Genomic DNA, 13,308 nt, shown 5'->3' with positions numbered 1-13,308 from the left:
GCAGACTGTGCATGTTTGTGATTGATCTCAAATGGATGTATACACAATAAATGTTATTGAGTGTCTGACTGTTACCATCATTTGAAAATTCCTGCATTTGCATTGATTAATACAGGGAACTTAAAGATAACTACTGAATTTTGTTTCTGCCCCTTCTTTTCCTCTTAGATGATAACACCAAAGACACAAAAATAACATCTGCCAGTGAGACTATACTACATGGGCTGAAAAAATACACAAATTATAGCATGCAAGTTCTTGCCTATACTTCTGGAGGAGACGGTGTCCGCAGCCCTGCAATCCATTGTCAAACTGAGCAGGATGGTAAGTATCAAAGTTTTTTGTGTCAATACGTTTAGTAAAAACATTACCTGGGAATTGGTGCTTGTCTTAGTAGCAAATTATCATTTTTTAGTTATATGGATGTCATTATTCCAAGGAGCAACCAAATCAATAACCACCAAGCAAGGTGGCGTAGTGGTTAGTACATTGGACTCGCATTCGGGAGGACGACAGTTCAATCCCGTGTCCGGCCATCCTGATTTAGGTTTTCCGCAATTTCCCTAAATCGCTCCAGGCAATTACCGGGATGGTTCCTTTGAAAGGGCACAGCTGACTTCCTTCCCCATCCTTCCCTAATCCAATGAGACCGATGACTTCACAGTTTGGTCTCCTCCCCCAAATCAACCCAACCCAACCCCTCCTGCCACCAAACAACAAATCAATACTCCATAATATCAGGTCAAGGTAGTATGTAGCAGTGTAGTTTCAGACTCATAGTACAAATTATACCACTTACACTGTACTATTGAATAACATGTAGTTAAAATCCTTTCTTTGTGTTGCTACTTCTCTATATTGTTAAGATAAACTAGATCTGATGTCATTTAGATTTAGTAATCTTATAGTTTGTACATATGTTGTTAAAGTGGTGTTACTGAAGACTACAATTTTTTGAAAAATATCTCAGCAAAATGGAAGTGGAGAACAATCCAGTGTTTTTAATTTTGGATCTTTGTTGTGTCATTGACAACTTACACTTTTCATTTTGGTTTCATCACATTTAAAATGTATTCCACTGATTGACCTTTACTCTCTCTTCAAATCACTTTGTTTTATTAGCTGCTTGTCATTGTTGTTGTAAGTGACTGAATGGTACGGATCCTTTTGGAAGGTACACTTAATGTTAATGTCAGATGTAAAAGATATCTGAATAAGTCTTACATTATGTAATACCACGTCACCTTGATGATTCGTTATTGGATTGAGACTATCCAAATTTGACTACCGTATTTACTCGAATCTAAGCCGCACTCGAATTTAAGCCGCACCTGCAAAATGAGACTCGAAATCAAGGAAAAAAAAATTTCCCGAATCTAAGCCGCACCTGAAATTAGAGACTCGAAATTCAAGGGGAGAGAAAAGTTTTAGGCCCCACCTCCAAATCGAAACAAAGTTGATCCATTCTAATATGAGACAAAATTTAGGTCGAATGAATGACGATACAGCTATAGTAGGTTGGTTCGAGTCGTAAGCTCAGCAGTTACGCTTTACCAGGTAGCCATTGCTATGCGTCAGGCACTCCATCTGTATTTGTATGGGTACCCTTCCTTTTTCACGTGCTTAATCTGGTTTGAATTGATTGCTTATTTTTCTTTGATCTGATAAGTGCCGTTCTCTTTGTTATAAGTGTTTACGTCACTCTAAGCTGAAAATGCATTACTGTACACTGTGTCATGCATTGTTTGTCACATTCTGATAATGAGTGTTTATGGTATGTCGCTGCTCATGGCATGGCTTGCTTTTGTGCATGCTACCGCTGCTTTAAAAAAAAAAAAGAAAACAGAAGAAGAAGAAGAGAAAGAGAGGAATCGTCTCATTAGCGAAACAATGGCAAGAGACTGCTATCTGTTGTTACTTACACTGCTGTTTTCTTTGATAATGACCAACAAGAACCAAATAATAGACTACGTATGATAGAAGATGTTCTGAACGAGAGTTTAGTGAAAAATTTTCTCCGTTTGAATATCTTTGCAGACGCCTCTTTAGTACATTACATTCTGCACAGAAATTAGAGTCATCTTAGATTTAAAAATCTAGTCAATTGCCGTGCTTCATTTCTGACTGTATCACTATTAGGCATAAGAATAATATGAATATAAACATGACATGATATGTATATTCTTCCGTGTTTGCTGTTGTGTCATTCTAGTTTCATAGTTTATTAGGCAGACAGGATTTAAATGAGATAGCAGCAAACACGAAAGATTACATTGCAAAATGTTTACATTTGTATTATTCTTATGGTGAAGAGAATAATGCATGTGATTCACAATTCATAAAAGTTTCTATTAGCAACCATCTCTTCTCACAGGTAGGAAAAAATTCAGAATGTAGAGTTGGCCATATTGACAAACATCCCAAACAGTCTTTCCAGTCAGATTTTCGTAGTACATTGCTACATTTGAAGCTGAACAATACGGAATTTGTATTTATTTCGTTGGATAAAGCATGAAAATGCAGTGCTTTCTTTCTTTCTTTCTTTCTTTCTACTGACGCAGAGGTTTTGGCGCCAGTATTTATCTTTGTGCGTACAAAGCACGCCTGTGAAACGCTACATATATTCGACGACAGAAGTTAGTTGTGGCGGCACCTACCAACATTTTTCAGAACTTCCGCTTACTTTGCACTCGATTCTAAGCCGCAGGCGGCTTTTTGGATTACAAAAACCGGAAAAAAAGTGCGGCTTAGATTCGAGTAAATATGGTAAAGTTACCCTAGAATTTGATATTATATCTTATCACTTACAGAAGAAACAGTTCCAGTGATAAAGACAGTATTGCAGCAGTACTTTTTACACATGGAATAGGGACCGACCATAGTTAGTGAAAGATGAAACTATGATAATAATACTTGGTAACTGTATTCTTAAAGACAATTTGGGTGGTATCACCAATCAGCCACCAAGCTCATGACTGTTTTACTGCTTTAAAGTTTAGTGAAAGCAGCCTTTGATTTACCATTGTAATTTTTTAAGTTTTCTATGGCTGACAAGCATATAAACAAAATTGAAATTCTCGCTTATCTCTTGGACAGTGGCCTTCCTTTCAACTAACATTCGGGCAGCATCAGTACAATGCAGTTTCAGTCTCCTGTAATGCCCTCAAACACATAACACTTCGACTGCCAGGGTATTTTAGGAGTACTCCGGGAACATATGATAGGACTGTACTTGATGTCCATAAACATCAACAGTCCAGTGGTGAGCAGCAGTCTGCAGCTGCTTGCTGATGATGCTGTAGTGTATGGGAAAGTGCCACCATTGAGTGAATATAAGAGCATACATAATGGCTTGCCCAGAATTTCTATTTGGTGTAATGAATGAAATTTAGCTGTCATTGTGTCAAAACGTAATTTAATGCATATTAATAGGTAAAACTATTCTGTAATGTTATAATCAGTATTAATGGTTGCTTGAAATAATTCCGTTGATTAAACATTCAGTTGTAATGTTACAAACTAATGCAAAATGGCATGAGCACATAAGGACAGCTGTAGGGAAGGTGAATTGTCACCTTCAGTTTGTTGGAAAATGTAAACTAGACCACGTACAGAACACTTGTGTGACCCATGCTTGAGTACTGATAGAGTGTTTGGGATTCTCACCAGGTCTGATTAAAAGAAGATATTGAAGCAAGTCAGTGGCATGCTGCTAGAGTTGTTACCAGTTGGTAACATATGAATATTATAGAAATGTCCTGTAAACTCAGATGGAAATCCCTGGGGGGAAAGATAATCTTTGTACGAAATAGTAATGAGAAAGTTTAAGGGACAAACATTTGTGATAGTCTGCATAGCTATTATCCTGCACTCGAAAAGAGTGTTTCCATATTGAGGTGCGCTGTGTACTCTCTGCCCTGTAGAGATGGGCTCATGTCTTATTGACTGTTACATTGTGGTCAGCAAGAGACGAAGTCCTGGCAACACATTTCTGGCTTTTGACTGCAAAGCAGAAATGGCTGCCTGAGAAAATAATAGTTGTCTCTAGAGCTGTGAAGACACTGCTGGGCTGCCACAGAGATGTGTATGAAACTGTGTTACATGACTGGTTGAGGTAGATACACAACGTGGCCGTGCCGAGCCCACTGTGACTGTCAGGGGTCTTTTGTCATCTACCATACTGTGGTATGTGACTGAGAAAGTCTTCTCTGTTTCTTGGAAATCCCTTAAATATGATTTCCCCATTTCTGAATGTTCCTGTTTGTGCTTGTCATCAGTTGACATGGTATATGACAAACACTCAGTTTGTGGTAGTTTATAGATTTGTTTAGTATCCTGTGTGTTTAATTTTGGCTTATGTTCAACACATGTGTGATGTCTGGCAGGACAACCATCATGAATCATTTGCTCAGCTCTCTCTATGTTCCTGTCAATTTTTGAAGAGTATACCCTATCTGAATGCTCTTTAAATGGCCACTTTTTAAGTGATTTATCAGCTAGGATTGTTTTTGTTCACAAAGACAACTATCACCATACTGCAGCTATATTCAGTGAATAATCTCTGCAGCTTTAGTCCCTTGATAGTGAAGAAAACAAATCACTCCCATTGTTTCTCCATTGGTGCGTACCTCAGTTGGGACATTGCTCAGAAATCAAGAAGAATATAATTATTTGCTGAACCGAAACAATTTATGCACATGAAATATGGTGAGGATTAAAGCAAACAATTATTGAGTGAGTTCTTCCAACATACAGAAGAGAAAAGAAATTATCTTTTTTAACTGACTTGTCTTTGCACATGGTGAGTGACTACTTTTACATCTTCCATTGTTTGTATTCCTCCCAGAACTTTATGATATTATCTTCATAGTTTTTGTTCTTTTTATTCGATAGAATTTTTTTGATGCTTCTTGAATCTTATGTGATTTTTGTAGACATTAACTTTCTTCGTATGTAGCCACATTTACAAACAAGGAACTATGATATCAACATTTTCATAACAAAAGCTCTTTTCTTTGAAAATATTCTGTATCTTCAGGATTGACAACCTCTCTCTCGTAAACTACTGCCGTATTTTGTTCACTTGAGCTTCACAAACTCCAACATAAATGTCGGTACTTTTACAAACAATGGAAACTGCAGGAAGCATTATCAGCAATGTAGAAAAAGATAAGACTGCTATTTGCTGTAAAGAAAACACATTAAGTTGCATACAGGCACAATTAAGAGGCACTTACACAAAGCTTTTGGCCACACCCATCATCAGCAAAACAGAACTATGTGCCATTCATACACACAAGCAAGTACACTGCACGTTGGAGCTTTGTGTTAGTGTCTTTTAATCATGCCTGCCGGCAACTTAACATGTTTTCTCTGCAATAAGTAGCAAACTATCTTTCCATACATTGTTGATATCAGTCCTCTTACAGTATGACTTCAATTTCATTAATAGTGTCCAAGCTTTCTTATTTTACATAACCCTTACTTTTTAATAAAATCCACACAACTTTCTATAAGTGTGTGTGTGGCAGTAAAGATTTAGTTCTCAAAATGTGTCATATCCATTTATAAAAATAAAATATGACTAGAATCAATCTGATTTATTGTTCTTCTGTTCAATATTTAATATTTGTACCATTAGATCTAACAAGTACCAGTGATGAAATAAACTACCTTACTGATTAGTATTCTACTTTGCTTGCATTATATTTAACTAGTCATCCTGCCCCAGCAGCAATCTTAATAAATCCTGAGCACCTATAGATAAATATTTTCATGGCAATTTAGTTAATACCTTAAAGATATTTCATGTACCATTATCTGATTGTAATGTAATTCATATTGAAAGTATGAATCGTTAACAAACTCACATATCTCTCAGCTTCTGACACAATTTTTAGGAAGGTCGGACGAATACTTCCAAAATATGGTTTTTATGATACAGGGATTCCTCCAGTAAAATTAAAAGGAATACTATCTTGTATGAAGCAAAATCTAGGGCTCCAAAAAGTGGGTATATATACATACAATGCAAATGTTTGATGTTGTGTGTTAAATATATGAACTGTTGAACAAATGTATAAAAACCAAATATTACACAAGATTCGAGCAGCCAGTTTAATTAGTTTTTACTGAACACTGCTTCACGTAGAGCAAGGTTAGTCAGACTTTTTGTTTACGACTCACTTTTGTTTCTCTATTAGTAGTAAAATTTTCTAAACACCCACTGATTTCACAGTAATGGTGATTTACAAAGTAGGGAAGGAACTTCATAAAATTTATGAAGCAGACTTACACAGCAAGTTAAAGCATATAATAATAATTAGTAACCGAATACTTTATATCAAAATTTTATGAAAACCTAGTGAAAATATTTTTAAAACATGCATTTTCTTGGCGTCAAAAAGTGAGCATCAGAGAAAGACAATTTGGGGAATTTATTGACATATCATGCAAAGAAAATGATTGTTCACTTGCAAACCCAAAAGCGTGTCAATCAAAATGAGTGCTGTTGTGGCACTATTCCACGCTGTTGTCAGAAAGCAAAAATCTTGCAAAGAAAAACTGTTATAGTGTGAATGTTTAGATACTATTACTAGAACAAAGAAGGTACAAACATCTGTGGCATCCTAATTTAAAAAAACAAACAAAAATGTGACACTGAAAAATAATAATAGTAACTGAAATGAAGAAGTCTTATGGATATCAGGCATGCACATTAGGCACAAATGCATACGCATTACATGCAGATGTGTTTTTTTATATAATCCTTGAGGCACTGTTACATATTTACAAGTTCCTGTTGTAATGTAATACCACAGTTAAATCAATTAGTCAACATATTATTTTGAAATTCATGGTTCTGCTCATTACAAGCTCATGAACAGTCCACCGAGTAAAACTTCTTTGAAAAATTTCCAGTTCCAGAAGCACCAAATGCTGTAAAGGCTTTGGTAATGTCAAGTGAATCAATCCTTGTCAGCTGGAAACCTCCAGAGCAACCAAATGGAATTGTTACTCAGTACACAGTCTATGTTAAGGAAGACAGTGAAGCAGCAAAGGAGGTAACTAGTTTTTAGTTAAATTTATAATCAGTCCATTGAACTGTTTAAGATTGCACAAATTGTTTTACCCCATTCTTATGGTATCTTCCCCAGGAGGAACCCAAAAGTCAGAAGGTACCCCAATATCAAATGAGCTATGAAGCTTCTGGGCTTAAGAAGAAAGAGAGATATGAATTTTGGGTGACAGCATCAACTATAATTGGTGAAGGTCAACCTTCAAAACCTGTCTCTTTGTCACCTAGCCCAAGAGGTAAAATTGTTCTGTGTCCAACTTTGATTAATATTGTATTTTCTTTTCACTATTTATTATGACAAGAAAAATGTACTCCATTTCTTCAGCCTTTGCCCTTTCTTCACAGTTCCAGCAAAAATTGCATCATTTGATGACAACTTCACTGCAACCTATAAGGAAGATGTGAAATTGCCTTGCCTTGCAGTTGGTATTCCTTCTCCAGTAATTGTTTGGAAAGTGAAAGGACTTGCTTTTCAGCCAGATGACAGAATTCAACAGTTGCCTGAAGGGTCACTCTTCATTACATCTGTAACAAGGCAAGATGCTGGAGAATACACATGTACTGTGGAAAATTCCTTTGGTCAAGACACTGTTACTCACAGATTGGTTGTGCATGGTATGTTTTTATTTTTATGCATGATACTCTTCTATTTATTAAACTGTTTCAGGTAATTTATATTGAATGTATTAAGACTTTCGATGCCATCTTCTTCAGGACTTTCTTGCAGTATTCTATTTTTTAGTACGGTCTTAACTGAGTAAACAAAATTATTTTTGAACTTTACTGTGAAAAAGGGGTTGACCATTGTAATGAAGGCACTATTGATTATCCATGTACTTATTTTGTACCTCTAATGATTGGTAATACAGAAGTTGAATGAATTCGATGTGCATTGTGCTATTGTAAGATAAAAAAACAGTACAAACTCCTTGTAGTATTATTGTGAAAAGTATTACTTCACATCTGGCTTTATTTTGTCTAATTCTGTTGGGGCTATATTTTGTCTAACTCTGCTCAAACCGTAGCATTTCAATTTATTGCATTTAGATTAAAATGGTGTGTCCTGTTTATGTGTAGACTAAAATCTTTTACCCATAACAACACACGTTGGTGAAATGTAAAATTTTAAGGCAACCTATTTTGTTTTTATCATAAATGTAACATACATTTTCAATTTTTGTAGCACCACCTCATAAACCACAAGTCACTTTAACATCTACTACAACAAACTCAATCACAATAAAGTTACGTCCACATCCAACGGATAATGCACCTTTACATGGATATACTATTCATTACAAGCCAGAATTCGGTGAGTGGGAAACAGTACAGGCTGGCAGCCAGACACAGACTTTCACCATTGAGAATCTCTGGTGTGGCTCACGTTACCAGGTGTACGTCACGGCTTATAATGGGTATGTAATTAAAAAAAACTAAATTCTGTTCAGGCACAGTTTGATATTACATGTTGCTAAATATGTAACTACATTTGTCATAACAGAATTGGTACTGGAGATGCCTCAGACATTTTGAATACAAAAACCAAGGGTGCAAAACCTGGTATACCAGAAGCTAGTCGTTTCATTGAAGTTTCATCTGGCAGTATCACTTTACATTTAAGTGCATGGTCTGATGGTGGTTGTCCAATGCTGTACTTTGTTGTTGAACACAAGAAGAAGTAAGTATAGGGGTTTCGCCAAGAAATTTTGCTTTTGGAAGATATATTGTGTTTATTGTGTCTATTATGTTTCAAAATATGTGTGAGAATCACATTTATTTACATAAAGGATATTTCAATGTCTAGGTCACAGACAGAATGGAATCAGGTGTCTAACAATGTGAAACCAGGTGGCAATTTTGTTGTTTTGGACCTGGATCCAGCTACTTGGTATCATCTTCGTGTCACTGCACATAATAATGCAGGTTTCGCTGTGGCTGAGTATGAATTTGCTACATTAACTGTGACTGGAGGTAAATATAAATTCTCTAATTCAAATTCCACTCTTAAAATAATCACACCATTTGTACTGCTCTATATCTATTGCAGGAAGGTTGGTGTTTATGTGTTATGTTGATGTTATCTACATTATCATAAGTGCTCTTTGCTGTTGTAATTGCAGGTTTATCTAAAAGTGGTGTATAAACATAGAATGGTACTAAATTATTTTGTATTACTTGTACCATACAGTGTAAAGCAGAGGAATCCTAAATTAGAATTGCTAACATTAAGTTTTCCTTTTTCTCTCACCCCCTTCCTGCCCCCCCCCCCCCCCCCCTCTTATTTTTTTCTGTCCTTAGACTCACACATACAAGAGAGAGAGTAGATCTTAGTGCAGTTTTCTTATGATTTGTTTCTCTGCAAATATCTTGTCAGTAATTTGTGTCTTTCATCACTTTTATTTATAATATAGCAAGTAAAACAGTATTCAAATGGAGCTTCAGTTGCATGTCAGTAAGAATGTTGGGTAGCATAACTTATCTTATTACAATGTCTTAAGTGGCTACGAAGTCTTTCGCGACGTATTTCTTGAATAAAAATCTCTCGGTGTACATGCCGCGTCAATTCAGGATAAAACTCCAAGCTTTTGACCACTGCCAGAGTAATAGCCCACGCATCGAATTACTGGGACTCTGTGATCCGGGAAGCAGTCGAAATTAGACTTAGCGATAGTAACTTTAACAGAGACAACGGCTATGCACTTAGCAACACTTGGAAGAGTGTACTGGATAAAGAAAAATCACAGAGAAAAACTTCCCGCACTTTACCTCCTGATTCAAGGGATGGCGCTGCAAGCAACGCAGGATGGAAACTACATCTATGGAAGTAAGGGGCACCACTTCACTAGGCGCCTTATGGCTGTTGCTATGACGTATTCCAGCCAATCAGAAGCCGTCCTTTGCATATAAAAGTGGGAACCTCGCTAGTTCACGACAGTCAGTTTTAGCCCTGACGATGGCCATGGAAGTAGTGGTCGAAAGCTTGGAGTTTTATCCTGAATTGACGCGGCATGTACACCGAGAGATTTTCATTCAATGTCTTAAGTGGTTTAAGATTTAAATTGTGCATTGGTACTTGTGCTTATTGTAAGGTCCAAAATAGCTACTTTTCAAAATTTAATGTGATACTCAATGTAATGAGCACTTTGCAATAGATTTGTGTGTTATTTATCTGAGGAGACTTGGAAAACTAGATGTGACACTCATAAAAATTCAAGTAACAGACAGAAAAATGGGACTAACAATCAGCAGTAGTTTGAATATCTGCCCAAATTAATTTTTATGTACTTACCAAAATAGGTCTGTTTCAGGATCTCAGAATCTTAACACGTAACAATATCTTATTGTTCAGCAGAATTTATGTCCCGATGCTACACGATTCAGGACATAACATTATTTCAATTGTGTGTCATGAGTAACATTTCCAGTATATATTGGTATTCTGTGTTGATGAAACAGGCATGAAATTCTGCCTTGATTGTAAAATTAATTTGATTTGTTAAGCGTTATATTTTAGAAACATAAGAATGCAGTAACCCTTTTCTGTAGCACAATTGACTCAAACTAGCCCAATTGAGAAATATATGCAAGTGCTGGTACAGTCAGTCATTTCTTACTTATTTATTTACATGTTTTAATGTGTCTATTTGTCCTTCTGCTAGTTTTAAAGTCTCATAATCAGACAATTACAAGTAAATCAAAAACAAAAGAAAGGTCATTGTGAATGGTGCAGCACTGAGTGAATGTTGACAGGCTTTTTATGTCCAAGAAGACACAATCAAAGTTTTGAAATATCTGCTTTGTCAATTACTATAGTCCGTGTCATGTAGGAAGGCAGCCCACTCTTCATCTGTTATGCACATATCCCCCCATTAACCACTAGCAGCAAATAATATTAATTCTCTTTCTGAGCAGCTATCCATGAAATACACCTAGGTGGTGGCAATCTCTCTCCCACATGCTACACTGATGGCATTCTTTGTGACAATACAGTTTCATTCGCTGAGCAACTGAGCTGTTCATCCAGATGTCGATGTTATTTTCTTGTAGCAGTATAGCTGTGAATGTGTATCTGTAAATATGTTAGTGCAACTGCCAAATAAATATGTCAAGTGACGGCAATAAATGCAAAGTGCTCCACAAGCAGGTGGGGAGGTGTGTTTGCTGCATTTATAACTTTCTCAGATGTGAATCTGAGAGTGGGACTCCTATTGTTGACATTTTGAAGACCTACAACAAACTACAGAAGTGTGCATTGGCAAGAGAAATGTACAGAGAATAGTAAACAAAAATTTACATGCTGTAGAAATGTCAGGAAAAGTTGGTTTTGTGTCACAAGAGACTTGTAACACAAATATATGGCTTTGACAAGGATGTTTTAAGGCACTCTGTGTTTGAAATGTGTATAGATGATTAATACCCAACATCCCAGAAACTTTTCATAATTAGCAAGTAAGGAAAAGATAGATAGCTCCCTACCATAAACCCAACACGTTTAGTTGCAGACAATTAAACGACACATACACATTAGCTTTCGGCCACAGGCTTCATCAGAATTTAATTGTGCCTGTCTGCAACTTAATGTGTCATCTTTACAGTAAGTAGCAATCTGTCTTTTTCATACATCCTTGATATTTGAACCCAGGGTTTCCATTGTTTGACTCATTATAATTGTGCATGAGAAAATTGCCTTCAAATCACGTGCTACATCGATGCAAAGAAATTATAAAGCACTGGTTTCAGATATGTTAAAAGTAATGATGGAAGAATGCTTTTAATGGAAAGAAGTGACATAGGTGCACCATGACCCTCGTTCCTGAGAATGACACACAGGATAAGGCGATAAGTTGCTCCAACAGTGTATTACCTGAATGAAACATGGTTGAATCAGAATCATTCCAGGAAAACCTTGTGGAAAATGAGTGACGTAACTGGCAGTTTTAAAGTTTGCATAGGAAAAAGTTCTCGAATAAGTGTTATCTTCTGGTTTTGTTTCAGCGAGAAAGCTAGTAGTAAGATGTAAGAAAAATGACAGTGGCCAGTGACTACCTTTCAGAAATGAATACAGTCGGTTTGGAGAACTGGTTCACTGAACAGTTATCACAGTTTTTACGATTTGTTCCAAAGATGGTCATTGTAATGGACAATACCATTTCAGCTGTTACAGATGCAACACCAAGTACAAACACCAGGAAAATGGATAGTCTCTGGCTTAAGAATAAAAATATTCTGCACAGTATAAGCCAGACTTGTGATGAACTCCTGCAGTTTGTTAATTTACACAAGTCATGTGACAAACTGTATCACTTTCTTGCATGTGAATGTGGGCACACAATTTTGCTTTTACCTCCATATCACTGTCAGTATAATCCAACTGAATTAATTTGGGCATAGGTTAAAGATTATGTAGCAGAAAAGAACAAAATACTCAAGATAACAGACAGCTGAGCGTGAAGCAGTAGACATCATCTCCCCTTCATCATCGGCAGACTGTGTGCAGCACACTGTAAAGCTTCAGGAAGAGGGAAGTGAAGATGGTTATAAGCCTTGTAACTATCACTGAAAATTTGCAACCATATAGTTTACACATGGACTCAGACAGGAGTGATGATGTTGTTTTGTTGTAGATTTTAGAACAAAGTAAGGTAACAGTAGTTATTGTTTCTAAAGACTAATGATTGTTAAAAAAATTACATTTGTCTACATATCACTTGCATAAATAGTATATGAGAACTTCCTAGTTTTTATTGATTGGGAATTTGTGCCCCAAAAAGTATGCAGACATTCACTTACTGTGAGTGACATAGCTAAAATTACAATGTGTTGGCCAAGGATAAGCAGCTAGTTTGTTAGCTGTGAATTTTAAGCTTTTCCCAGCACTTGCTATGCTCTAGTAACTCAAGAGAATGCGACCACATCAATTTCTCAAAAACTCAGATATTTTGTAGGTAACCCCAGTCATTTTCCAGTTGAAAATGTCGTGAAATGATTTGGGTGGGAGGTGGGGGTTACCTGTCTAGATATCGGTGGTTTTTGTCATTTTTGGTCAACATTCCCTTGAGTTATTCAAAGAAGATGGTTAGTTGTTTACTTGTTCCATGGATCAGAGACACACCAAATGATGCAGGAAGCCTACGGTGATGAGGTCTTAGCTGTAATCGGTGTTATGAATGGTGCACATGATTTAAAAATGTTCAGACGGCAGTTAAAGGTGAACCTTGTTCAGGATGCCC

The 13,308-nt window shown here is 36.5% G+C and overlaps 1 protein-coding gene across 1 annotated transcript in view; it reads left to right on the top strand.

Moving 5' to 3' along the window:
* LOC124619387 (Down syndrome cell adhesion molecule-like protein Dscam2) overlaps positions 1-13,308 on the top strand; it is an 853,562-nt gene that overhangs the window by 730,355 nt on the left and 109,899 nt on the right. Inside the window, exons 22-28 of the mRNA XM_047145731.1 lie at positions 169-324; positions 6,922-7,064; positions 7,158-7,314; positions 7,424-7,693; positions 8,262-8,493; positions 8,580-8,756; positions 8,883-9,049. Of these exons, the coding sequence (XP_047001687.1) occupies positions 169-324; positions 6,922-7,064; positions 7,158-7,314; positions 7,424-7,693; positions 8,262-8,493; positions 8,580-8,756; positions 8,883-9,049 (1,302 nt within the window). The remainder of the gene's footprint in view (positions 1-168; positions 325-6,921; positions 7,065-7,157; positions 7,315-7,423; positions 7,694-8,261; positions 8,494-8,579; positions 8,757-8,882; positions 9,050-13,308) is intronic.

This window comes from Schistocerca americana, chromosome 6 (assembly GCF_021461395.2).
Source record: "Schistocerca americana isolate TAMUIC-IGC-003095 chromosome 6, iqSchAmer2.1, whole genome shotgun sequence".
Classification (NCBI taxonomy): domain Eukaryota; kingdom Metazoa; phylum Arthropoda; class Insecta; order Orthoptera; family Acrididae; genus Schistocerca; species Schistocerca americana.
The sequence above is the reverse complement of the archived record's forward strand: the minus strand, read 5'-3'. Positions and strand labels throughout refer to the sequence as shown.